The sequence below is a fragment of the Cetorhinus maximus genome, chromosome 6 (genome assembly GCF_964194155.1).
Source record: "Cetorhinus maximus chromosome 6, sCetMax3.hap1.1, whole genome shotgun sequence".
Lineage (NCBI taxonomy): Eukaryota > Metazoa > Chordata > Chondrichthyes > Lamniformes > Cetorhinidae > Cetorhinus > Cetorhinus maximus.
Window position 1 is genome coordinate 73,156,833 of NC_135884.1, and position 26,021 is coordinate 73,182,853.

At 44.0% G+C, this 26,021-nt stretch overlaps 1 protein-coding gene across 3 annotated transcripts in view; it reads right to left on the minus strand.

The window, feature by feature from the left end:
• Positions 1-2,644: 2,644 nt before the first annotated feature.
• Positions 2,645-26,021, minus strand: part of mst1 (macrophage stimulating 1) — a 225,434-nt gene continuing 202,057 nt past the window's right edge. For all 3 annotated transcript variants that reach the window (XM_078543851.1, XM_078543850.1, XM_078543849.1), the window contains 6 exons: positions 16,890-17,007; positions 14,928-15,005; positions 12,707-12,853; positions 5,855-5,961; positions 5,086-5,225; positions 2,645-3,588 (listed from right to left, as the gene is read on the minus strand). In XM_078543851.1, coding sequence (XP_078399977.1) covers positions 3,430-3,588; positions 5,086-5,225; positions 5,855-5,961; positions 12,707-12,853; positions 14,928-15,005; positions 16,890-17,007 — 749 coding nt within the window. In that variant the 3' untranslated portion in view covers positions 2,645-3,429. The remainder of the gene's footprint in view (positions 3,589-5,085; positions 5,226-5,854; positions 5,962-12,706; positions 12,854-14,927; positions 15,006-16,889; positions 17,008-26,021) is intronic.

The window sequence follows — 26,021 nt, forward strand, 5'->3', positions numbered from 1 at the left end:
ATGTCCCTTTGCAGACTCTGGGCAGAATTTAATGAAACCCTCATTGAGAGGCGGGCTGGGCTGTAAAATAACATGAGAAGGTTGGTGGTGGGTGGTGAGGAGGGTGGAGTGCCTTTCTAATTCCTGATGCCATAGAGTTCAATAAGTGACGGAGAAAGTGGAGGATGATCCCCCCACCCAGAGGCAAATTGAGGTCCTTAAGTGGCCAATTAAGGGCCACTTTCCACCACCGCTGATATTTTACCAGTGATGGGTCAGCCCTCCACTGTGTGAGGAGACCACCAGGTAAACCCTGACAGCCTCCTGTGAGTTTGAAGGGATCCTCCTGATCGGGCACTCTGCAGCGCATGGCGCAGCCCTCATTCCCACCGTGGCGGCAAGGATTGCCCCCATGAAAACACCCGCTCGCCCTCAGCAACCACTTTCACCCTTTGCCAGGGCCTGCCTGACTGATCCTGGCGTCCTTGGCCCTGAGGTGGCGTCCCATTGCTTGGTGTCTTGGACGGGTGTTGTCCCAGCAATTGCCACTTCTCCCAGTGGTGCTTTTGGGACCATAGAGCTTACAGCTCTCCAATTGGCTGGCAGCTCTTGGAGGCAAAATCTTGTCCTTCAAAGAGACAGGAGTCCCGACAGCAGCTCATTAACTTCCTGACTACCACAGAATCTCCCCCAAATGGCTGAGGCATGTTGCCTCCATTTTTCCAGCTCGTTGTTGGGGCCACCGTCACCTCAGCATAATTCAATCCTCTTTGTTTGCCACTTAATTTCCCACCTACCTTTGTATCATCAGCAAATTTGGCTACATACACTCAGTCCCTTCATCGAAGCCTTTGATATAGGTTATAAATAGAGACCCCAGGGCTGATCTCTGTGGCACTCCACTAGTTAGTTAGTCAAGCCGAAAATGATCCATTTATCCTGAATCTGTTTCCTGTAAGTTCGCCAACCCTCTATCCGTGCTAATATATTAACCCCCAACACCATGAACTACCTTGTGTAGTGACCTTTGATGTAGCATCTTATCAATTGTCGTTTGGAAATCCAAATATATTATATCTACTGGTTTCCCTTTATCTACCTTGCTTGTTATGTCCTCAAAGAACTCCAATAAATTAGTCAAACACGGTTTCCCTTTCACAAAACCATGTTGACTCTGCCTGATTGTATTATGATTTTCTAAATGTCCTTTTATTATTTCATTTATTTCAGAGGCCGCATGCTGGGATGTACAGCCAGACTAAAAAGATGAGGCTATGAAGGGATGTGTAAATGAGGGATGAATTCAATGCAGAATGAGTTGTCAATGAGGTCAGCGTGATGATCTTTTCCCCATTTCTCCCCCTGTACCCTGGACCTCTCTCTCCCTAATTTCTCTCTTTTTCCTTAATGCTCTCTATCTCTGCATGGTTTACATCACTGGGAGATACCCCACCCCAGCCACCAACATTGTGATGGACTATGTTTTCTGCTATACCCCATCACTCTGATTTTAACGTTCCGTACAAATTATGGGCAGTGCCAGTAGATTTTGTTTTTAGAACATAAGAACATAAGAACTAGGGGCAGGAGCAGGAGTAGGCAATTCAGCCCCTCGAGCCTGCCCCGCCATTCATTACGATCATGGCTGATCTCATTTTGGCCTCAACTCCAATTTCCCGCCCTCTCCCCATAACCTTTCAACCCATTACTAATTAAAAATCTCCTCCCTAAATTTATTCAGCGTCCCGGCATCCACTGCACTCTGAGGTAGTGAATTCCACAGATTCACGACCCTTTGAGAAAAGTAATTCCTCCTCATCTCTGATTTAGATCTACCACCCCTTAGCCTAAAACTTTCATCGAACTGAGAGATAGAATTGTAGAATGTGGTTCCAAAATTCCCAGTAAAAGTTCTGTGTGATAATAATGGAATTGAGTCAAATAGTCTTGATTAGTGAGATGAGAAAACTGGTCAGGATGTGTTTGTCCAGTACCGTCACTCACAGTAATGACCAGGGAGTGTCCTTGGGGCTTTCGCTCCAGCTCCAACACTGTACATGGGGCAGAGTATGGCGTCAGTTCTGTTGATGGTGGGGAAGTTGTTCCCTTTCGGTGTCAAGGTTTCAGGATGTTATCCACAGCAGATGGGGCAGTAACGCTCAAGGTCGATATGCAGTAGTGCTTGTGATTTTGGTCACTAATCAATATACATGCACAAAGTCAATTATATTGGTTTAGGCATTTAGGGGGAAATGGTTGTGCAGGGTCATATCACTAGACTAGCAGCCTAGAGGTACAGGCTAATGCTCTGGGATGAGGGTTCAAATCCCACTGTGGTAGTGGGGAGGATTTAATTTTAATTAATAAATCTGGAATTGAAAGCTAATCTCAGTAACTGTGATTATAAAACTATTATCAGTTGTCATTAAAACCCATCTGGTTCAGTAATCTCCTTTAGGGAAGGAAATCTGCTGTCCTTACCTGGTCTGGCCTACATGTGACTCCAGGTCTACAGCAATGTGGTTGACTCTTAACTGCCCTCCGAAATGACTGAGCAAGACACTCAGTTCAAGGGCAATTAGTGATGGGCAACAAATGTTGGTCTTGCCGGCAATGTCTACATGCCATCAAAGAATAAAAAAAATTAAGTAACTGAGAAATGGAACATTGTTCAATATTTATTTTGGACATAAATGTTATTGGTTATCACTTTTATACAAATAAAAATGTAATTTAAATCATTTTGTCATTACATGGAGTCCGATAACAAGATGTAGGACTAAGTTTCACAGATGCTTTGAAACACTACTTAAAAATGCAACATGATAAAAAGTACAATACTCCCAGCAATATGACATCTACTATTACAATGCATTGACTGCACTATGTGGGTATAAATGAGGAGACATGCAGATTAAACTGTAAAGGACAGTAGAGTTAAATGTCAGCAGTTTCTAATAATGACGGGAGTATCAAAAGATGTGCTCTATGTAGCACAGCTCAATAAACTGTCAAAAGAGACATCCTGGATATCAGCTATTTAAAATCTTCAAACTAATGCCTAATACACAAAACAATGCTAATTGAAAATATGCAATTTCATTAAATGGCATCCCATACATAACTTTATTGATTCATTACTGCGGTGAATAGCAAAGCCTCCCAAAGATGATTGATCCATTGCACCATTGATTAGCAGATCTTCCCAAAGATAACAATTGATGGATTGGGGATTGGTCAATCGAATAACAAATCCTCCATACATATCAGGTTTCTACACTAAGCTACTTTTCAGTTCTACACTGCAAATTGTTTAAAGGTGATTATTCTGACAGGCATGGAAAAACGATGTTGCATTGATAAGAGAGCCGGGTAATGGGAACAGTGATATGTCATTGTAGGCGCTGAATTTCACATCTGCCCTGAAAGCCTGAGCTCTGATCCCAATGCCTAGAGTGCCATGACTTTTTTTATCCAGTCCACGTACATTGCAACTCGGACAAAGATCCCAGGCTGATTTGGTCGACCACATCCACGACCAGGAATGATGACTCCCTCGAGCACCCAGCACTGATGGGTAAAGCAAGCGAGGGGCCCACCATAATCCCGCTGAAAGGCAGAAGACACAACTTTAGGTTTCATTGGAACATAAGTGTAATAACATCTACCGCATCCTGAACCCCACCCAATTTGTGGAAACATTTCCAAACATAGATCACTCGTCTCACTCCACAGCTAGAGAAGGATTTTTCTCAAATCAAAACCCTGATTTAATCAAAATCATGTGCCTCACTCTCCACACGGTTATCATGTCCCCACCCACTCTGTAGGCATGTGCCTCACTCTCCACACGGTTACCATGTCCCCACCCACTCTGTAGGCATGTGCCTTACTCTCCACACGGTTACTATGTCCCCACCCACTCTGTAGGCATGTGCCTCACTCTCTACACAGTTACCGTGTCTCCACCTACTCTCTAGGCCTGTGCCTCTGACTGGCTCTGGTGGCAGTTAAGGTACCTTTTGGAGAAGGCTACTGAACAAATATGAGCAATGAGACTAAAGACCACTTCAGCCAGTGCCCTGTTCGTAATAAACATCAAGCTATAGGCACGCTAAAGAGCTGCTCATGACTCATGACATCCCACACAGTTAAAACTGGGACAGTCTAGAAAGAACAAAACATTTTTGGTTCATGCGTGATGATTTTGTTGATAAGCCATGTGTGTGTGTAACTAGCACCTGCGGAGGCAGTGGCATAGTGGTACTGTCACTGTACCGATATTCCAGGGACCCAGTGTAATGCTCTGGGGACCTGGGTTTGAATCCCACCATGGCAGATGGTGAAATTTGAATTAATAAAAAAAACATCTGGAATTAAAAGTCTGATAATGACCATGAAACCATTGTTGATTGTTGTAAAAAATCCATCTGGTTCACTAATGTCCTTTAGGGAAGGGAATCTACTGTCCTTACCTGGTCTGGCTTACATTGACTCCAGACTCACAGCAATGTGGCTGACTCTTAAGTGCCGTATGAACAAGGGCAATTAGGGATGGGCAATAAATGCTGGCCTAGCCAGTGATGCTGACATCCCATAAATAAATTGAATGATAGAGCATGCTATTTTTTTCTATAAAAAGGGGGGTGTTTGGAGAAACGTCTTTGTGCATTGTTCTCTTTGCGCATCGTGGCTTGCCATAGTCATGTGATCTTTGGATGTCATCTTTTGTTAATAAAGTTTTCAGGGCCATGGCTATTTTACCCACCACACGGAATGGATATCATCCTGATTCAGCATCAGACAGTGCCTGCTGAACAATGTTTGAGTAGCACTGCCTCCAAGCACTCCTTGTTCAGTGTAGGTTAAACATAGAATGAATCTCCCCTGCAGTCTTTTTAAGCATGAGGAGGCCATGTGTAAAATGGATTAGATGGGTAACAGAATGGAACCTCTTAACTCTGCTGGAAAAATGACCCAACCCAAATAGCAATACCAGGATTCTGGGTGGCGGTTTGACTCCAGTCCTAGCTGGTGCACTGTCCAGAATTGTCCTTCACCAGCTCTTAATGATCACTACAATTTTCTCCTGTCCTTGTTTCTTACCTCACATGCTCCAGCTCCCCGTTCCATAGTCCCAGCACAGATCTCGGTCTCGGCCAGTCGACCTCTGTAGTACCGATTGCACTTCTTGTTACTCATCACCGGCATCGTCAGGATATTTAGAACATTATCATGGCCTGTACCTATACACATCCAAAGGAAGAAATTAGGGCAGACAAAAATATGGAAAAAAGAGCAGCACAAGGACTTGGTCCAACAGGGTCTGAGAGGATAATCCAATGGTAATACTCAGGAAGGTTCTGTTAAAGATCTGGATCGTCACTTTTTCCTGATATGTCTCATTTTATAATTCCCTGGACACCAGGCACCTTCTCACGCTTGCTATACCAGCTTTCTCTCATGTCCTGCTTTTTCAAAATAAGTTGTAAGTACTGCCCGGCCCAATACTACAGATCCACACATTGGAAGTACTGCACTATAGTGCATGCCTGGTTTGCTCTGGGCACCGAGAGAATGTTACCCGTGTGCTGAGGGTGCAGCATTGTGCCATCTGTAATCAGTCTAACTTCATCCGCCTTTGGATTCTGCTGTTTGTAGGCAGAGGGGTGAAAACAGGTTAGGATCTCAGTTTGTGAGCACCATCAGCAACAGTAGAACTCTCACTCCCAGAGTGAACAGGAGCAGGGTAGCTCCTTTTCATTCCCGTGTTGCTGGTTTAAACTTGTTCAGACGACTATGATAGGTCCATGTGTGGTGTGACCAACATGAGAGCAGTTTGAACTCTTACTGGAGCACTGGAAGCTGTCCTTACCTTGCGTCTCTCCCCAACCTGCTATCTCACACTCAGTTTCTTCAGGAACAATGTACCTCTGAGGGGGTAGACAGATCACAGCAACCCGAGCGTTCAAAGTGGCAGAGCTGTATGGGTGAAAAATTAAAAGAATCAGATCAGTGCAGAGCATCTGTGTTGACTGGGAAGACTTGAGCACATAATCCAGGCTGCCGCTGCGGTGCAGTACTGAGGGTGTGCTGCACTGTCATCTTTCAGATGGGAAGTTAAACCAAGGCCCTGTCTGCCCCCTCAGATCAATGTAAAAGATCCTATGGAACTATTCAAGGAAGAGTAGGAGACCTTTCCCTGGTGTCCTGGCCAATATTTAGCCTCAACCAACATCAGTGACACAGATTATCTGGTCATTATCACATTGCTGTTTGTGGGAGCTTGCTGTGCGCAAATTGGCGGATAGGTTTCCTACATTACAACAGTGACTACACTTCAGAAAAGGTACTTCATTGGCTGCAAAATTATCTAAAACATCCCGAGGTTGTGAAAGGCCTTATATAAATACCAGTCCTTTCCTTCCATCCAGATTCTGAGCTCTATTTCATTGTGCTTCCAGATGCCACATCTTCACTTTGCAATTCTTGAATCCTCTTTTAGAACTTTCACCATGTTGGTCAGCAGTGCTCCCAGAGACAGGCCCCCTTCGAAGCTACCAGACACCCTCACTAATGCTCCAAGGCCCCAGCTCCTCTGGTATATGAACACCCCAAGAAGCTTCTCTTGCCACTTCTGATACTATCTCCCAATGTCCTCCTTGTCAGTGGATATTCACTGATGATTGCACAATGTTCAGCACCATTCACAACTTCTCAGTCCATGTACAAATGCAGCAAGGCCTGGGCCTGCACTGGAGTGCTATGCTTGGCTGCAGTAGAGAGCTTCAGTTGGAGATTGGTGACTGAGGGAGTTTAAGGGTTATATTAAGGAATAAATTCTATCTGAAGTCTAGTCTTTCTTTAAATTAGCAATTAACTAAAAGTCGTCGTTGGGGTTGCAAGGTGAGTTTTAGACTGGAGAGGAGAGGCCAGTGAGAGCGGTATAAAAGGGCGCAAAAACAGAGGCCGAGACTGGAGAGGAGGGGCCAGCGAGAGCGGTATAAAAGGGCGCAAAAACAGAGGCCGAGACCAGAGAGGAGAGGTGTACCCTCAGGACATTCAGGCGATGGAGTTCAAAGTGATGTCATGATTCAAAAAGTGACGCGATGCAGGGGAGGCAGCTGATTGGTAAGTAAGGTCAGGTGAGTACTTTTACTTCTACTTTTTCCACTAATTAAGCAGCTGCAGTCCATTAGCTTAATCAAAATAAGGAGAGGGCTTTGGGCTGCAGTGGTAGAGTTTGGAGTCGAACAAGGCCCTTAGGGTAGTTAGTATTCTTTAAAGGGAGTAACTAACGAGCTTAATCTAAAGGGAAGTCATGGCAGCAGAACTCACACCCGTGATATGCTCCTCCTGCGCTATGTGGGAAGTCATGGATACTTCCAGTGTCCCTGGCGACCATGTGTGCAGGAACTGTGTCCAAATGCAGCTACTGGCTAACAGCGTTTCAGAGCTGGAGCTGTGGGTGGATTCACTGTGGAGCATCTGCAATGCTGAGATTATCGTGGACAGCACATTCAGTGAGGTGGTCACACCGCAGGTAAAGACTGAACAGGCAGAAAGGGGCTGGGTGACCACCAGGCAGAATAGAGGAAGGCAGGTAGTGCAGGAGACCCCTGTGACCATCCACATTTCTAACAGATATACCGTTTTGGATACTGTTGAGGGAGACAATTTCTCAGGGGAAGGCAGCAGCAGCCAAGTCCATGGCACCACGTGTGGCTCTGCTGCACATGAGAGGAGGAAGAAGATTGGCAGGGCTATAGTGATAGGGGATTCAATAGTAAGGGGAACAGACAGGTGTTTCTGCGGCTGCAAAAGAGACTCCAGGATGGTATGTTGCCTCCCTGGTGCCAGGGTCAAGGATGTCTCGGTGAGGCTGCAGGGCATTCTGAAGGGGGAGGGTGAACAGCCAGTGGTCATGATACTTATTGGTACCAATGACATAGGTAAAAAAAGGATGAGGTCCTACAAGCTGAATATAGGGAGTTAGGATGTAAATTTAAAAGTAGGACCTCAAAGGCAGTAAGGCACGTGCTAGCGAGAGTCTAAATAACAGGATATATCAGATGAATACCTGGCTGAAGAAATGGTGTAGAGGGAAGGGATTCAGATTCCTGGGACATTGGGACTGGTTCGGGGGAAGGTGGGATCAATACAAACAGGACGGGTTGCATCTGGGCAGGACCAGTGCTAGTGCTGTCAGGGAGGATTTAAACTAGAATGGCAGGGGGATGGGAACCTGAGCAGGGAGACAGAGGAGGGGGAAACAAGGATAGAAACGAAAGACAGAAAAGTTAGAAGCAAAAGTGAAAGGCAGAAAAAACAACGGTGAAAAACAAATGGGTCATAAATGGAGCCATAGTGCAAAATAAAGCTAAGACGACTAACAAGGTTAAAAAGACAAGTCTAAAGACATTGTATCTCAATGCGTGGAGCATTCGCAATAAGGTAGATGAATTAACAACACAAATAGATATAAATGGTTATGATATAGTTGCAATTATGGGGACATGGCTGTAGGGTGACCAAGGATGGGAACTGAACACCAGGGGTATTCAATATTTAGGAAGGACAGACAAATAGGGAAAGGAGGTGGGATGGTACTGTTAGTAAAGGAGGAAATCAATGCAATAGCGAAGAAGGATATTGGCTCGGAAAATCATGATGTGGAATCTGTTTGGGTGGAGATAAGGAACACCAAGGGGCAGAAAATGTTGGTGGAGGTTGTCTATAGGCCCCCAAACAGTAACGGAGATGTAAGGGAAGGCATTAAACAGGAGATTATAGACACATGCAATAAGGGTACAACTGTAATCATAGGTGGCTTTAATCTACATATTGATTGGACAAACCAAACTAGCAATAATACTGTGGGGGAGGATTTCCTGGAGTGTGTATGTGATAGCTTTATAGACCAATATGTTGAGGAACCAAAAAGAGAGCAGGCTATCCTAGACTGGGTATTGTGCAATGAGAAAGGATTAATTAACAATTTTGTTGTGTGAGGAAGAACGACCATAAAATGGTAGAATTGTTCATTAAGATGGAGAGTGAAGAAGTTGAATCCAAAACTAGGGTCCTGAATCTAAATAAAGGGAACTACAAGAGTATGAGGCGCGAGTTGGCAATTATGGATTGGGAAACCTTACTAAAAGGGTTGATAGTGGATAGGCAATGACTAATATTTAAGAACTAAGTATGCATGAATTACAACAATTATTCATTCCTGTCTGGCACAAAAATAAACCCATAAATCAACCAGGGATTACAAAAGAAATTAGGGATAGTATTAAATCCAAAGAGGAGCCATATAAAATTGCCAGAAAAAACAGCAAACCTGAGGATTGGGAGCAGTTTAGAATTCAGCTAAAGTGGACAAAAAGATTGATCAAGAAGGGGAAAATGGAGTATGAGAGTAAACTTGCAAGGAACATAAAAACTGACTGTAAAAGCTTAAATAAATGTGTAAAGAGAAAAAGATTAGCAAAGACAAGTGTACGTCCCTTACAGTCAGAAACAGGGGAAATTATAATGGGGAACAAAGAAATGGCAGAAAATTGAACACATAATTTGGTTCTGTCTTCACAAAAGAGGACACAAATAATTTCCCAGAAATGTTAGGGAACCAAAGGTCTAGTAAGAGGGAGGAATTGAAGAAAATCAATATTTGTAAAATAATAATGCTAGAGGAATTAATGGGGTTAAAGGCTGAAAAATCACCAGGGTCTGATAATCTACATCCTAGCACACTAAAGGAAGTGGCCCTGGAAATATTGGATGCATTGATGGTCATCTTCCAAAATTCTATACACTCTGGAGCAGTTCCTCCATTCTGGAGGGCAGCAAATGTAACCCCACTATTTAAAAAAGGAGGGAGAGAATAAAACAGAGAATTACAGGCCAGTTAGCCTAACATTAGTAGTGGGGAAAATGCTAGAGTCTATTATAAAAGGCATGGTAACAGAACACTTGGAAAATATTAGTGGGATTACACAAAGTCAGCATGGGTTTATGAAAGGGAAATCATGCTTAAATAATCTACTGGAGTTTTTTGAGGATGTAACTAGTAGAATAGATAAGGGAGAACCAGTGGATGTGGTGCATTTGGATTTCAAGAAGGCTTTTGATAAGGTCCCACATAAGAGGCTAGTGGGCAAAATTAAAGCACATGGGATCGGGGGTAATATACTGGCATGGATTGAGAATTAGTTGACAGACTGGAAACTGAGAGTGGGAATAAATAGATCTTTCCAGATGGCAGGTGGTGACTACTGGTGTACTGCAGGGATCAGTGCTTGGGCCCCAGCTATTCGCGATTTATATAAATTACTTGGATGTGGAAACCAAATGCAATATTTCCAAGTTTGCTGATGACACAAAACTGGGCGGGATTCTGAATTGTGAGGAGGATGCAAGGAGGCTTCAGGGCGATTTAGACAAGTTGTGTGTGTGAGTAAACACATGGCAGATGATGTATAACGTGGATAAATGTGAAGTTATTTGCTTCGGTGTGATAAACAGAAAGGCAGAGTATTATTTAAATGGTGATATATTGGGACATGTGGATGTACAAAGGGATCTGGGTGTCCTTGTATACCAGTCAATGAAGGTAAACAGGCAGGTGTAGCAAACAATTAGGAAGGCAAATGGTATGTTGGCCTGCATTGCAAGAGGATTTGAGTTCAGAAGTAGGGATGTCTTACTACAGTTATGCAGGGCCTTGGTGTGAACACACCTGGAGTATTGTGTACAGTTTCGGTCTCCCTACCTAAGAAAGCATTTACCTGTCATAGAGTGAGTGCAGCGAAGGTTCACTGGGCTGATACCGGTGATGGCAGGACTGTCATATGAGGAGAGATTGGTTTGATTGGGACAAAAGCAAAAAGTGCTGGAAAAACTCAGCAGGTCTGACAGCATCTGTGGAGGGAAAGTCAGAGTTAACGTTTCGAGTCCGTATGACTCTTCTTCAGAACTAGAGGAGTAAAAATATGGTGAAATATATACTGTTTAAGGGGTGTGGGACAGTTGAAGCTGGATAGAAGGCTGGATCAAAGAGGGGTGAGGATGGAGGAGCGAGTTCATGGTCTGGTGTTGTTGAACTCAATGTTAAGTCCAGAAGGGTGTAAAGTGCCTAATTGGAAGATTTTGCCTTTATCTTGGTTTGACTGGGCCTGTATTCACTAGAGTTTAGAAGAATGAGAAGGGCTCTAATTGAAACATATAAAATTCTAACAGGGCTAGTCAGACTTGATGCAGGGAGGATGTTTCCCCTGGTTGGGGAGTCTAGAACCAGGGGCCACAGCCTCAGGATAAGGGGCAGGCCATTTAGGACTTAGATGAGGAACGATTTCTTCACTCAGAGAATGGTCAACCTGTGGAATTTTTTAGCACAGAAGGCTAAGGAGGCCGGGTCACTGAGTATATTCACGAAAGAAATTGATAACTTTTTGGATATTAGGGGCATCAAGTGGTATAGAGAGAAAGCGGGAATATGGCGTTGAGATAGAGGATCAGCCGTGATCACATTGAATGACGGAGCAGGCTTGAAAGGCCGAATGGCCTACTCCTGCTCCTAGTTTCTATGTTTCTATGGACAATATCCAGGCTTAGGCTGACAAGTGGCAAGTAACATTCGCGTCCACACAAGTGCCAGACAATGACCATCTCCCACAAAAGAGAATCCAATCATCACCCCTTGACATTCAATGGCATTACCATTGCTGAATTCCCCACAATCAACATACTGGGGGTTACCATTGGCCATAAACTGAACTGGACTAGCCATAGAAATACTGTGGCTACAAGAGCAGGTCAGAGGCTAGGAATCCTGCGGTGAGTAACTCACTTCTTGACTCCCCAAAGCCTGTCCATCATCTACAAGGCACAAGTCAAGGGTGTGATGGAATACTCTCCACTTTCCAGGATGAGTGCAGCTCCCAGAACACTCAAGAAGCTTCACACTGTCTAGACAAAGCAGCCCGCTTGATTAGCACCACATCCACAAACATTCACTCCCTCCACCATCGATGCACAGTAGCAGCAGTGCGTACCATCTACAAGATGCACTGCAGGACTCACCGAAACTCCTTAGGCAGCAGCTTCCAAACCCACAATCACTACCACCTAGAAGGACAAGGGCAGCAGATAGATGGGAACACCACCGCCTGGAAGTTCCCTTCCTAGTCATCATCATTCTGACTTGTAAATATATTGCCGTTTCTTCACTCACTGGGTCAAAATCCTGGAACTTTCTCCCTAACAGGACTGTGGGTGTACCTATACCACATGGACTGCAGTGGTTCAAGAAGGCAGCTCACCACCACCTTCTCAAGGGCAAGTGAGGATGGGAAAAAAATTCTGGCATAGCCAGCGAAGCCCACATCCCGTGAATTAATTAAAAAATAATAATGTCCATTAGTGAAGAAAACCTGCTTTCCTAAGGCCTATATTTGATTTCAGTATCATTTTTAGTTGTCTCTTTATGTCCTCTGACATGGCTTATCAAACCACTCAGCTATATCAAATCGCTACAACTTCACCAGATGCAGTATGGTGGTTTAAGAGGGTGGGTCACTACCACATTCTAGGGATGGGCAATAAATGTCAGTCAGCCTCATCAGTGACATCCACATCCCATGAATGAATACATTTAAAATAAATCTATAGCTAAGATAAGTCGAGAACTGCCAATGAGAAAAGACTTTTTTTTTTGCGTAGGTACCTCTCTAACTCCAACATGATCAAGTTGGAGCGTTTTGGTCCACACACGGCCCTTCGGATAGGGATTGCTTGCTTTTCTGGGTCATCAGGCCTGGGATTTTTCAACACGGTTCCCATCCAGGCCTCATAGCCCCTGAACTCAGCATAACTAAAAGACAAAAACACAAAATAAGATATTGGTTTCACATTTCACAATTGATGTAAGGACTTGTCAATCTCGGGATTATCTAGTATGGATTATCTAGATTTATCAGAAGGGAATATTCTCATTTTTCCCTTCTCATCTGAAAGTCTTGTTATAACCTGGCTCTATGTTCTTGGATACATTGTGTCCTTATTAACTCAGTTTCTCCTGTTAGCCAAAAATGGAATCTCCAAAAGCAGAAAAATGATTTGCACCCTTGGAAGAATCAGAGAACAGATACTTTGCAGATGTTTGAACTCTGCGTTCTCAGCATGGTGAGGGGAATGGAACATGGTTAAGCTATTGGTGTTTAGCCGCAGCACCAGCCAGCATCAACAGCTTCTTAGTGGTTAGACACAGTGTTAAGGTCCCACTACACTAGGTAGGCCTCAGCTGCTCAGATCCAATCCAGCAGTGTGTTCTTTCCCACACCACTATGACACTTGCAACTCTCACTACAGCTTACCCATGAGGCCTGTCTGAGTGGGATGATTATTCATTCTGCCCCAAACCAGAAACTGGGGTTGGAATTCCCCAAAGCTATTTCATTCAGGAGTTGAGAAGTGAGAGGAGATTTTTATTCATTAATCTGCATCAGCTTCAGAAGCCAACCCTCAATTTACAAGATTAATGTGTATCCTGGATCTGTAATCAATAATTGATATAGGCATTGTAAAGTAGAATAAACAAAAGCAGGGATCCCATTTAAGATGTTGAGTAAAGTTCTAACAAGCTCATAGAGTGAAGGAGGAACTGTTTCCACTGGCAGGACAGTGAGTAATCAGAGGGCAAAAATTTAAGATAATTGGCAACAAATCCAGGGGGAGATTATAATATTTTATTATCACAATGATATGATCTGGAATCTGCCTGAAAGAATAGTGGAAGCAGATTCAAACAACCTTAACCAGACAATTACATATAAGTTCTTTAAGAAAAAAAATGTGAAGAACCACATGGAAATGGCGGGGGAGTGGGACTAGCTGAGTTGTTCTTGCAGAGAGCCAGCATGGACACAATGGGCTGAATGGCCTCTTTCCATGCTGTCACCATTCTATGATTCCATTAATCACTTGAGAAGGAGAACATTGTTGAGCTACAGGGAGAAAGCAGGGGAGTGGGACTAATTGAATAGCTCTTTCAAAGAGCCAGCATGGATGGGCCAAATGGCCTTCCTCTGATCTGTAGAAGGTCCTGGAGTTTACGACCCGCCATTTGAAAGGTCAGCACCCCTACCTGCCTTTGGAAATATAAATGACTTGGGGTATAGGGAAGGAGAGATGGAGTTGGAGAAGGGCATTGGGGCCCCTCTACACCAGAGTAAAATCCTGAACACCCCCACAGAAAAGTGCTACCATTATGAAATGCATTTTTACCGAGCAGTCCATTAAATGGGGGCTGATGGGAATGGGGTTGGGGCCTGGACAAACACAGTCCTGCTCCCCACCACCATGTAGCCTCCCTTCCCCTATGCAATTGAGGTGCCCATGGTGGGGTGAGTGGTGGGAGGCACCAGGATTGTATCCCCAGCCAATCATAGCCCCTTCCTGAAGTTTCCAGCTACCTCACTAGTTCCTGGTTGAAAGGTGGCTGTTGCCTTCGCCCCAACCAACAAAACCCCTCAGCAGCTACACACTGGAGGGTATCCTACCACAGTGGGAGCTCTCCCACTGGATTTTACTCCTGTCAGGAAAAGGGGTCAGTCTCTGACCTATGCCCAGTTGGGATGGCCAGACTGCGCAACTGTACTTGTTCCTCACTTTCCATCCCTCCTCCAACATTGGTACTTTGGTCATCTGTAATATTCCTAACTCCAGCTGAGAGCAGGAATCAAATCAGGGATTTTCTGGTGTGTTTACCTCAGTACCACATCACATGGTACATTGACCAACTGAGCTTTCAGTGCCCATGTTACAGCTCTCTAGCATTTTGTATAGCCCATCTCCTACCCTACACCAATGACCACAGGGCAATCTGAGAATACATTCCATGATCCCGCACAACAAGGGCTCAATGCAAGAAACAGTGAAACCATTACCAGGAAGAGAAGCACTGCTTTGTGCTGATGATCCAATTCTTGCTCACAAGGGTCCCGCCACAAAAATGTTTCCCTTCCCTGAAAAGAAAGTAAAATGAAACTCAAACGTGTTCAAGAAAATCAACAGAATTGGCGAGAGTGAAATATTACACAGTGATCCCCAATCAGATTGACAGCTCTGGTTGGACAGATTCCTGGCGGGGTTTATCACAGGACCTCGCACTTTGAACTGCCCCACCCCCATATTCCTGCCATTGGCCACTCAGCACAACCATCCTCATGGGGCCCCGCCTTCCTACACCAGTTGGAATGTAAACAGCCTCTTTGATACTTGATTGGATGATTCTTGAAGATCAGTAAAACAGCCCTTTCTCCCATGGAACACAAAAATAAAATACTGCAGATACTGGAAATCTGAAATAAAAACAGAAGATGCTGGAAATACTCAGCAGGCCTGACAGCATCTGTGGAGAAAGAAACAAAGAAAACGTTTCAGGGTGACGAGCTTTCATCTGAAGAGGATTAGAGATAGACTGGTTTAACACAAGTACAGAGGCAGGGAAAGGCGGGGGGGGAACAAAAGGGAAGGTCTATGATAGGGCAAAAGGCAGGAGAGACCAAATGATGAAATAGCCGATGGTGCAAGGCTCTGAAGAAGGGTCATAAGGACTCGAAACATTAACTTTGTTTTTTTCTCTCTCCACAGATGCTGTCAGACCTGCTGAGTTTTTCTAGCATTTACAAGAAAATAATTGTTTTACCCAGGAGTGTTTGGAACCTTGGACAGTGAGGAGGGAAGATGTCAAATGGCAGGTGTTGCACCTCCTGTGCTTGCATGGGAAGGTGAAGGTGTTTTGGGGGTGACTGAGATATGGACCAAGGTCTTGGAAGGAATGGTCTCTACAGATGTTGAAAGAGGAGGGGAGGGGAAGAGATGTTTTGTGGTGGCATCACGTGGGAGGTAGCGAAAATGGCAGAGTACAATGCATCAAATCAATGTCTCATTCCTTCTGGGTGGGAGGTGAGGACAAGGGGAACCCTATCATGATTCTGGGTGCAAGGGGAAGAGCTGAGAGCAGAAGTGCGGGAAATGGAACAAAAGTACTCAAGGGCCCTGTCAACAACAGTGGTGGGGATGGGGGGGTATCCTCAGTTGAGAAATAAGGAAACCATAGTGGAAATGCTGGTATGGAAGTTTGCATCTTCGGAACAGAGATGCAACAGAGATGGAGAAACTGGGAGAATGGAATAGAGTCCTTACAGGAAGCAGGGAGTGAGGAAGTTTTGTCAAGGTAGCTGTGGGAGTCAATGGGCTTATAATGGATATCGGTCAACCTATCCCAGAAATGGAGAGAGAAAAGTTGAGTGAAAGGAGGGAAATGTTGGAGGTGGACTATGTGAAGATAGGGGAAACGTGGAAAATGAAAACAAAAAGTTGAAATTAAGCCCTCTCTCATCAACTTCAAAAATAAACAAAAATATTTTTTTTAAATTAAATTGACACCATTTTGTTAATGCCACTTATGATTTTTCTCCCAGCTTGCTTGTGTTGGAGAGGTTAATATTTAATCTTTTGTACCTGTGCTATCAATGATTGGGTGGATACGATACAGCTGATTTGACTAGTCTTCAGGTTCAGATCCATAGAGGTTTCATGAGCCTTGGCTGCGGAGGACAGGCTAGATCACTCAGGAGCTCATTCTAACAGTTGGTTGTGTGAGTCAAATATTGGTGAGATGGCAAACTGCTTTAAAATTTACAAGACTGTTTCACCTACCTGGGAAACAAACGCTGGCTTGCATAAACAGAGCCGATAATTACAAATGGGCTGGACATTCAGAGGCTGGAATTCTTTTCCATTCATGTAGAGTGCTATCACTGTGTGAGGGAGCATGTGGAGCCTTGAGCGTGTAATCTATAACTCTGGATACTGCCAATCAGGCCTGCCCCTGGTCACTTTACCTGTTGCGAAGGCTCACAGTCCAGGGGGAGTTACCAGGTTGACCTCTAAGTATCCGACTCTTTTTGTTAAGATCTGTTCGGTCTTCCCGCCTACCACAGGAGTCAAATTTGATTGAATCTGAAAAGGGGGCAAAAACTAGCATTAAACACATAGTACAGACAAGGCACAGGGTGCAAATTTACCCAAAGGGTGCCCACCTTAACTTTGACATATGAAACATGGAACCACAAGAAATAATGAGAAGCCCAGGGACATTCATCCCAGCAATCTTCACAGGGGAGAACTATACCCTGAATAGTCATTGTATTGTAGAGAAACAGCCTGATGGTAAAGGAATAGTCATTGCGGTGTAGAACTACACCCTGATAGTAAAGGAATAGCCATTGTGGTGTAGAACTCCACCCTGATATTAAACATACAGTCATTGGTGTAGAACTACACCCTGATATTAAAGGAATAGTCATCGCGGTGTAGAAATACACCCTGATATTAAAAGAATGATCATTGTGGTGTAGAGCTACACGTTGAAATTAAAGGTACAGTCATCGTGGTGTAGAGCTCACCCTGATATTAGAGGTATAGTCATTGTGATATAGAACTACTCCCTGATATCAATGTACTGTCATTATGGTGTAAAACTACATCCTGGTATTAAAGGTACAGTCATGTAGAGTTGAACTCCACCTTTATATTAAAGATACAGTCACCATGATGTAAGAAGACACCCTGATATTGCATCTACATTCATTGTGATGTAGGACTACAACCTAATATTCAAGGAGTAGTCATAGTGGTATAGACTGTATCCTGATTTTAAAGTACAGTCATCCTGGTGTAGAACTATACCCTGATATTAAAGTATAGTCATTGTGGTGTAGAACTACACCCTGATATTAAAGGTAAAGTTGTATCAAGCTGCTGCAGAGAATTGGATAAGGAATGAGATCTGACGGACCACCTGGCATTAACCTAGGCATCGGAAACAACAACTGCAAACTCAGCCCTGTTGACCCTGCAAGTCCTCCTTACTAACATCTGGGGGCTAGTGCCAAAATTGGGAGAGCTGTCTCACTGACTAGTCAAGCAACAGCCTGACATAGTCATCCTCACAGAATCATACCTTACAGATAATGTCCCAGACACCACCATCACCATCCCTGGGTATGTCCTGTCCCACCAGCAGGACAGACCCAGAAGAGGTGGTGGCACAGTGGTATACAGTCGAGAGGGAGGTGCCCTGGGAGTCCTCAACATCGATTCAGGACCCCATGAAGTCTCATGACATCAGGTCAAACATGGGTAAGGAAACCTCTTGCTGATTACCACGTACCGCCCTCCCTCAGCTGTTGAATCAGTGCTCCTCCATGCTCAACACCACTTGGAGGAAGCACTGAAAGTGGCAAGGGTGCAGAATGTACTCTGGGTGGGGGACTTCAATGCCCATCACCAGAAGTGTCTCAGGAGCACCACCACTGACCGAGCTGGCAGAGTCTTAAAGGACATAGCTGCTAGACTGGGTCTGTGGCAGGTGGTGAGGGAACCAATAAGAGACAAAAACATACTTAACCTCAGTCTCACCAACCTGTCTGGTGCATCTGCCCATGACAGTATCGGTAGGAGTGACCACCGCATAGTCATTGTGGAGACGAAGTCCTGTTTTTATAATGAGGGTACCCTCCATTGTGCTATGTGGTACTACTATTGTGCTAAATGGGAAAGATTTCGAACAGATCTAGCAACTTAAGACTGGGCATCCATGAGGCGCTGTGGGCCATCAGCAGCAGCAGAATTGTACTCGAACACAATCTGTAACCTCATTGCCCGGCATATCCCCCACTCTACCATTACCACCAAGCCAGGGGGTCAACCCTGGTTCAATGAAGAGTGCAGGAGGGCATGCCAGGAGCAGCACCAGGCATATCGAAAGATGAGGTGTCAACCTGATGAAGGTACAACTCAGGACTATTTGTATGCCAAATTGAACATCAGTGAGCAGGTTATTGCTGAGTAAATGACACCTGATAGCACTGTTGAGGGCAGGAGGGCATGCCAGGAGCAGCATCAGGCATACTTAGAAATGAGGTGTCAACCTGGTGAAGCTATAACACAGGACTACTTGTGTGCCAAACAGCATAAGCAGCAAGTGATAGACAGGGCTAAGCGATCCCACAACCAATGGATCAGACCTAATCTCTGCAGTCGTGAATGGTGGTCCACAACTAAACAACTCACTGGAGGAGGAAGCTCCACAAATATCCCCATCCTCAATGACAGGGGAGCCCAGCACATCAGTGCAAAAGATAAGGCTGAAGTATTTGCTATAATCTTCAGCCAGAATTGCTGAGTGGATGATCCATCTCAGCCTCCTCCTGAGGTCCCCAGCATCACAGATGCCAGTCTTCAGCCAATTCAATTCACTCCACGTGATATCCAGAAATGGCTGAAGGCACTGGATACTGCAAAGGTTATGGGCCCTGACAATATTCCGGCAATAGCACTGAAGACTTGTGCTCCAGGGCTTGCTGCGTCCCTAGCCAAACTGTTCTAGTACAGCTACAACACTGGCATCTACCCGGCTATCTGGAAAATTTACCAGGTATGTCCTGTGCACAAAAAGCAGGACAAATCCAACCCAGCCAATTACCGCCCCATCAGTCTACTCTCAATTATCAGTAAAGTAATGGAAGGGGTCACCAACACTGCTATCCAGCGGCATTTGTTTAGCAATAACCTGCTCACTGAAGCCCAGTTTGGGTTCCGCCAGGGCCACTCAGCTCCTGACCTCATTACAACCTTGGTTCAAACATGGTCAAAAGAGCTGAACTCCTAAGGTAAGGTGAGAGTGATTGCCCTTGACATAAAGGCAGCATTTGACTGAGTGTGGCATCAAGGAGCCCTAGCAAAACTGAAATCAATGGGAATCGGGAGAAACCTCTCCACTGGTTGGAATCATACCTAGCACAAAGGGAGATGGTTGTGGTTGTTGGAGGTCAATCATTTCAGTTCTAGAACATCAATGCAGGAGTTCCTCAGGGTAGTGTCCTAGGCCCAACCATCTTCAGCTGCTTCATCAATGACCTTCCTTCCATCATATGGTCAGAAGTGGGATGTTCGCTGATGATTGCACAATGTTCAGCACCACTTGCAACTCCTCAGATACCGAAGCAGTCCATATCCAAATGCAGCACGACCTGGGCAATATCCATGCTCAGCCTGCCAAGTGGCAAGTAGCATTTACACCACACAAGTGTCAGGCAATGATCATGTCCAATAAGAGAGAATCTAACCATTGCCTCTTGACATTCAATGGCATTACCTTTGCTGAATCCTCCACTATCAACATCCTGGGGGTTATCATTGACCAGAAACTGAAGTGAACTAGCCATAGAAATACTGTGGCTACAAAGACAGGTCAGAGGCTAGGAATCCTGCAGCAAGTAACTCACCTCTTGACTACCCAAAGCCTGTCCACCACCAAGGCACAAGTCAGGAGTGTGATGGAATACTCTCCCCTTGCCTGGATGAGTACAGCTCCAACAACACTCAATAACCTCGACACCATCCAGGACAAAGTAGCCCGCTTGATTGGCACCCCATCCACAAAGATTCATCCGTCCACCACTGACGCACAGTGGCAGCAGTGTGTACCATCTATAAGATACACTGCAGAAGCTCACTAAGCCTACTTAGATAGCACCTTCCAAACCCACAACCACTACCATCTAGAAGGACAAGGACAACAGACACATGGGAACACCATCTCCTGGAAGTTCTCCTCCGAGCCACTCATCATCCTGACTTGGAAATATATCGCCGTTCCTTCACTGTCACTGGGACAAGATCCTGGAACTGCCTCCCAAACACTGCAGTGATTCAAGAAGGCAGCTCACCACCACCTTCTCAAGGACAATTAGGGATGGGAATAAATGCTGGCCTAGACAGTGACATCCACATCTCATGAGCAAATTTGAAAAAGTTACGGAGGGGGAGAAGTGGCACCTAATATCTTTAATGTAATCAAGTAGAACTACACCCCGGTATTAAAAGGTACAGTTGTTATGGTGTAGAACAAACCATGATATTAAAGCTACAGTCATTGCAGTTTTGAACTACACCCTGATATTAAAGATATAGTTGTTGTGATGTAGGTCTTCACAATTATATTAAGGATACAGTCATCATGGCAAAGAACTACGCCCAGTTATTCAAGGTACAGTCATTGTGGTGTGGGACTACACACTTATATTAAAGGTATTGTCAGCATGGTGTAGAACTATACCCTGATATTAAAGGTACAGTCATTGTGGTTTTGAATTACACCCTGATATTAAAAGGCACAATTATCGTGGTGTAGAACTATACCCTAATATTAAAGGTACAGTCATCATCGTCAAGGGCTACACCCTGATATTAAAGTGCAGTCACTGTGGTGAGCTAGAGCCTGACATTAAAGTTACAGTCATTATGGTGTAGAACTACACCCTGATATTAAAGGAATTGTCACTGGGGAGTGGAACTATACCCTGATATTAAAGGTACAGTCATCATGGTCTATGACTACACCCTGACATTAAAATACAGTCATCGTTGTGTAGAACTGCACTTTGATATTAAAGTACAGTCATTGTGGTGTAGAACTACACCTTGATATTTAAGTACAGTCATCGTGGTGTAGAACTACATGCTGATATTAAAGATACAGTCACTTTGGAGTGCCACGAGGGGTAAGAGTTCTGCTCACCAACACAAAACAGCCAGAGATGACTAAAGAACTGAGAGACAACATAAAGCCAAAGGATAAGCATACAAGAATGCCAGAAATAGCACGGATCCTGGCAAAGGGGAAAGATGCAAATAACAATGCAGGGTTACAAATAGATAATAAGAGCTATAAAAGGGAATATGAAAAGAAACCTGCAAAGGGTATCAAAATGAACACAAAAAGAGCATGTGATCCCTTAAAAACTGGTAACGGTGATAATGTCAATGAAAATAAGGAAATAGCAGATAGGTTGAATAATTACTTTTTGTCAGTATTTACAGGAGGGGAAGAGATTAGCATGTAGAACATACCTAGGAAACTATCATCCAATCAACGAACTCACGATAATTAATGTAATTAAGATAATAATAGCACCGAAGCGTGACAAATCCCCAGGACAAGATGGTGTTCACCCCAGTGTTTTAAAGGAAGTAGGTGAGAACATTGCCGTTGACTTAACTATAACCTTACAATGTTCCCTCCATTCAGGAACCATTCCTTTAGATTGAAAAATTACACATGTCACTCCAGTTTTAGGAAAAAGGCAATCAAGGAATTCTAAACCAGTTGGCCTATCGGGAAATTGTTGGGGTCTATAATTAAGCATAATGTGACTGAACACCTCGAAAATTTTTAGCTAATCCATGAGATACAGCATTGATTTGTAATGGATAAGTCATGCCTGACAACCCTGATTGAAGTTGAAAATGAATTTTTTGAAGAGGGGATCAATGGCCCCTCTAATGTGTCTTGACTGTGCGCAATGGATTTGTTAGAGTGTGCAGTCTACACATTCATGCCTCATAAAAGGGCTGCTGCTTATGCAAGCCTGTAAGTTCCCTTTGCAGCACATTCACAATTGCTGCACTGCCACTCACCCAGGCATCTTAGACAGAAGGTTGGCGGGGACTAAAGTAGTGGACAAGGGAATGCCTATGAATGTTATTTATATGGACTTCCAGAATGCATTTGATAAAGTCCCTCATTAGAGACTGTTAACTGAAATTAAAGCTCTTGGAATTGAAGGCAAATTATCGATCTGGTTAGGAAATTGGCAGTGTGACTGGATACAGGGAGTAGGGATAATGGCCAGGTATCCCACAGGGATTTGTACTGAGGGCTCAACTATTCACCATATTATTAACAACTTAGGCGATGGAATAGTATGCTACTGACAGTGGTTGGTGTTGTAAGCAGTGTAGATGGAAGCATTAAAATTACAAAGAGATATTAATAGATTAAGTGAATGGGTAAAACCTTGGCTAATGGATTTCGATATAGAAAAGTGCAAAATCATTCATTTTGGACTTTTAAAGGATAGAACAGGACAGCTCCTAGACAGAGAAAAAACAATGGCGATCCAAAGAGACTTGGGGGTCCAGGTACACAGGCCGTTAAAATGTCATGAGTGGTACAAAAATAATCAAATAGGCTAATGCAATGCTGGCCATTATATCCAGAGATCTAGAATGCAAGGGGCTAGGAGTCATGCTTCAGCTATATAAGGCCCTGATTAGACTACACCTGAAGTTACTGTGAGTAGTTCATAGCACTACACTGTAGGAAGGATATATTGGCCTTGAAGTGTAATATAGATTTTACTGAGTGATATCTGGTCTCCCAGGATTAACTTACGAAAAGTGTTACAACTAGTGTTGTATCCCCTAGAATTTAGAAGATTTAAGAGGTGGTTTGATTGAAGTTTTCAAGGTATTAAGGGGAACAGAATAAAGAAAAATAACTTATCAGCAAAATTGAAGAATAATTTTAATAGAGGTGGAAACAATCAGTCTTTTAGCAATTGGCAGTTTAAAAAAATCAAATGCTACTATTGTCATAGAAATGGACATGCATTGCTTCATTATAAGGAAAGATTCAAGCAGGCTTGTAAACAAAAGAAGAAGCCCAATGAAGCCTACAATGTAGAAGAGCCTAAAACAAGAAATTCAGTTATTCGTTTAATCTGAAAGTTGGAAACACAGAGCCAATACTCGTTACAGTAAAAATAAATGGCAGACCTGTTAGAATGGAAGTGGACACGGGAGCTTCCACCAAAGTGATTGGGGAAGATACCTTCAGATATTTAAATAATGGTGAACATCAATTAAGTTTAGAAGAAACAGCTGCCAAGCTAAAAACTATATGGGTGAAGACATTCAAGTAAAAGGCATAAGCAGAGTAACTGTCTGTTATGAAAGCCAATACCACCTTGATGGTGATAGTAGTGAAGGGCCAAGCCTCTTGGGGCAAAATTGGTTAAAGGAGATTAAGTTAGAATAGGGTGAAATTTTTCAGTTGAGAGCAAGTGGGTTACCAGAGCCACTTAGAAAGTACACCACTGTCTTTAAGGACGAACTAGAGAAAATCCAGGGCCTGCAGGCCAAGATTTATGTGGATCTGGAAGCAACCCCTCACTTCATGAAGGCAAGACCGGTACCATATACACTGCGAGAAAAAGTTGACATTGAACTGAACAGAGAAACTGGGCCTAATACAACCTGTGCAGTTCTCAGAATGGGCAGCACCCATAGTCCCCGTCCTTAAACCCGACCAAAGCGTCTGAATTTGTGCAGACTGCAAATTGATGGTTAATAAAGTAGCTAAGCTAGACAGACACCTCATACCAAAAGTCAAAGGCCTGTATACCAAGCTGGCAGGAGGGACAATGTACACAAAGGTTGACATGAGACATGCTTATCAACAATTAGAGCTAGATAATGCCTCCCAGGAATTTGTCACAATTAATACCCACAAAGGGTTGTACTAATATACATGATTGCCTTTCGGTGTCTCCTCAGCTTGCGCCATCTTTCAGAGAACAATGGAAAGCTTACTGCAGGGACTGCCCCAGGTTGTAGTCTATTTAGATGATGTGTTAGTGACAGGATTCACTGAGAAAGAGCATATGGCAAATTTAGAAGAAGTCTTAAAACGTTTCTTGCAAGCTGGAGTGCGTTTAAGAACAGAAAAGTGCACGTTCCAAGCGAGGGTCACCGGGTAGATTCATAGGGCACCCATCTGGTTGAAGAGAAAGTGAGAACCGTAAGAGAGGCACCTGCACCAAAGAACGCCTCAGAACTCATTCTTAGGAATGAGCAACTATTATGGGCGATTCTTAACTAATTTGTCTACAGTGCTGGTCCCCCTGCATTCTCTACTCAAACAGAACCAATGTCGGTCTTGGGAGGTGCCCCACAAAGAAGCTTTCATAAAGGTGAAACAATTGTTGCTCTCGTCCAATCTATTAGTGCATTATGACCAGACGAAAGAATTGGTGCTGACATGCGATGCATCTCCCTACGGAGTGGGAGCAGTTCTCTCTCATCAAATGGACGACAGCTCGGAACGGCCAAGAAGCTATGTATCAGGAACTCCCACCACAGCGGAAACAGGATACTCACAGATAGAAAAAGAAGGTCTGTCTGTCATCTTTGGTGTCAAGAAATTTCACCAGTACGTACATGGCCACCATTTTACAATTGTTTCAGACCACAAGCCATTGCCAGGATTGTTTAGAGAGGACAAGGCTATAGCACCTATAGCCTCAGCAAGAATACAACGATGAACTTTAATCCTGGCAGCGTACGAATATACTTTTATACATAGGCCTGGCAATCAAAGGGCTGATGTCCTTAGTCGTTTGCCTTTACAAGAAAATGATGAGCACGTCCCAGTTCCACAAGAACTTGTTTTACTGTTAAATTTCTTAGATTCCTCGCCGGTATGTGCTCGACAGATCAGAGACTGGGCAAGTCGGGACTCAGTCCTATCGCAGGTATGAGAACAAGTGTTACATGGTTGGTCACAGGAGTCCGTATCTGCTGAAATGAAACTGTACTTCAACAGCAGACATGAAATAACCAGCCAGGATGGTGTCTTACTGTGGGGAGCATGAGTGATAGTTCCTACAAAGGGAAGGGAACCACTTTTAATTGAACTACACAGCGCACATCAAGGAATTTCCAATAATGAAGACCATTGCACACAGCTACCTATGGTGGCCTGTGTTGGATGATGAAATAGAGTTTAGTAAAGCACTGTGTGCAATGTCAGTAACTGCAAAAGTTGCCAGTGACAGCTCCATTACACCCATGGGAGTGGCCAGGTAGACGCTGGGTGCGGTTACACATTGACTATGTTGGACCTTTCCTGGGAACTATGTTTCTGCTCATTGTCGATGCCCATTCAAAATCGTTGGACGCATATGAGATGAAGTCACCAACATCGACCACTACAATTGAGAAAACACGTCAGAGTTTGCCATTCATGGACTATCGGAAGTAGTAATTTCTGATAATGGTACAGCATTTACGAATGCTGAGTTTCAGTGGTTTATCAGCCTCAATAGTATCACTCATGTGAAAACTGC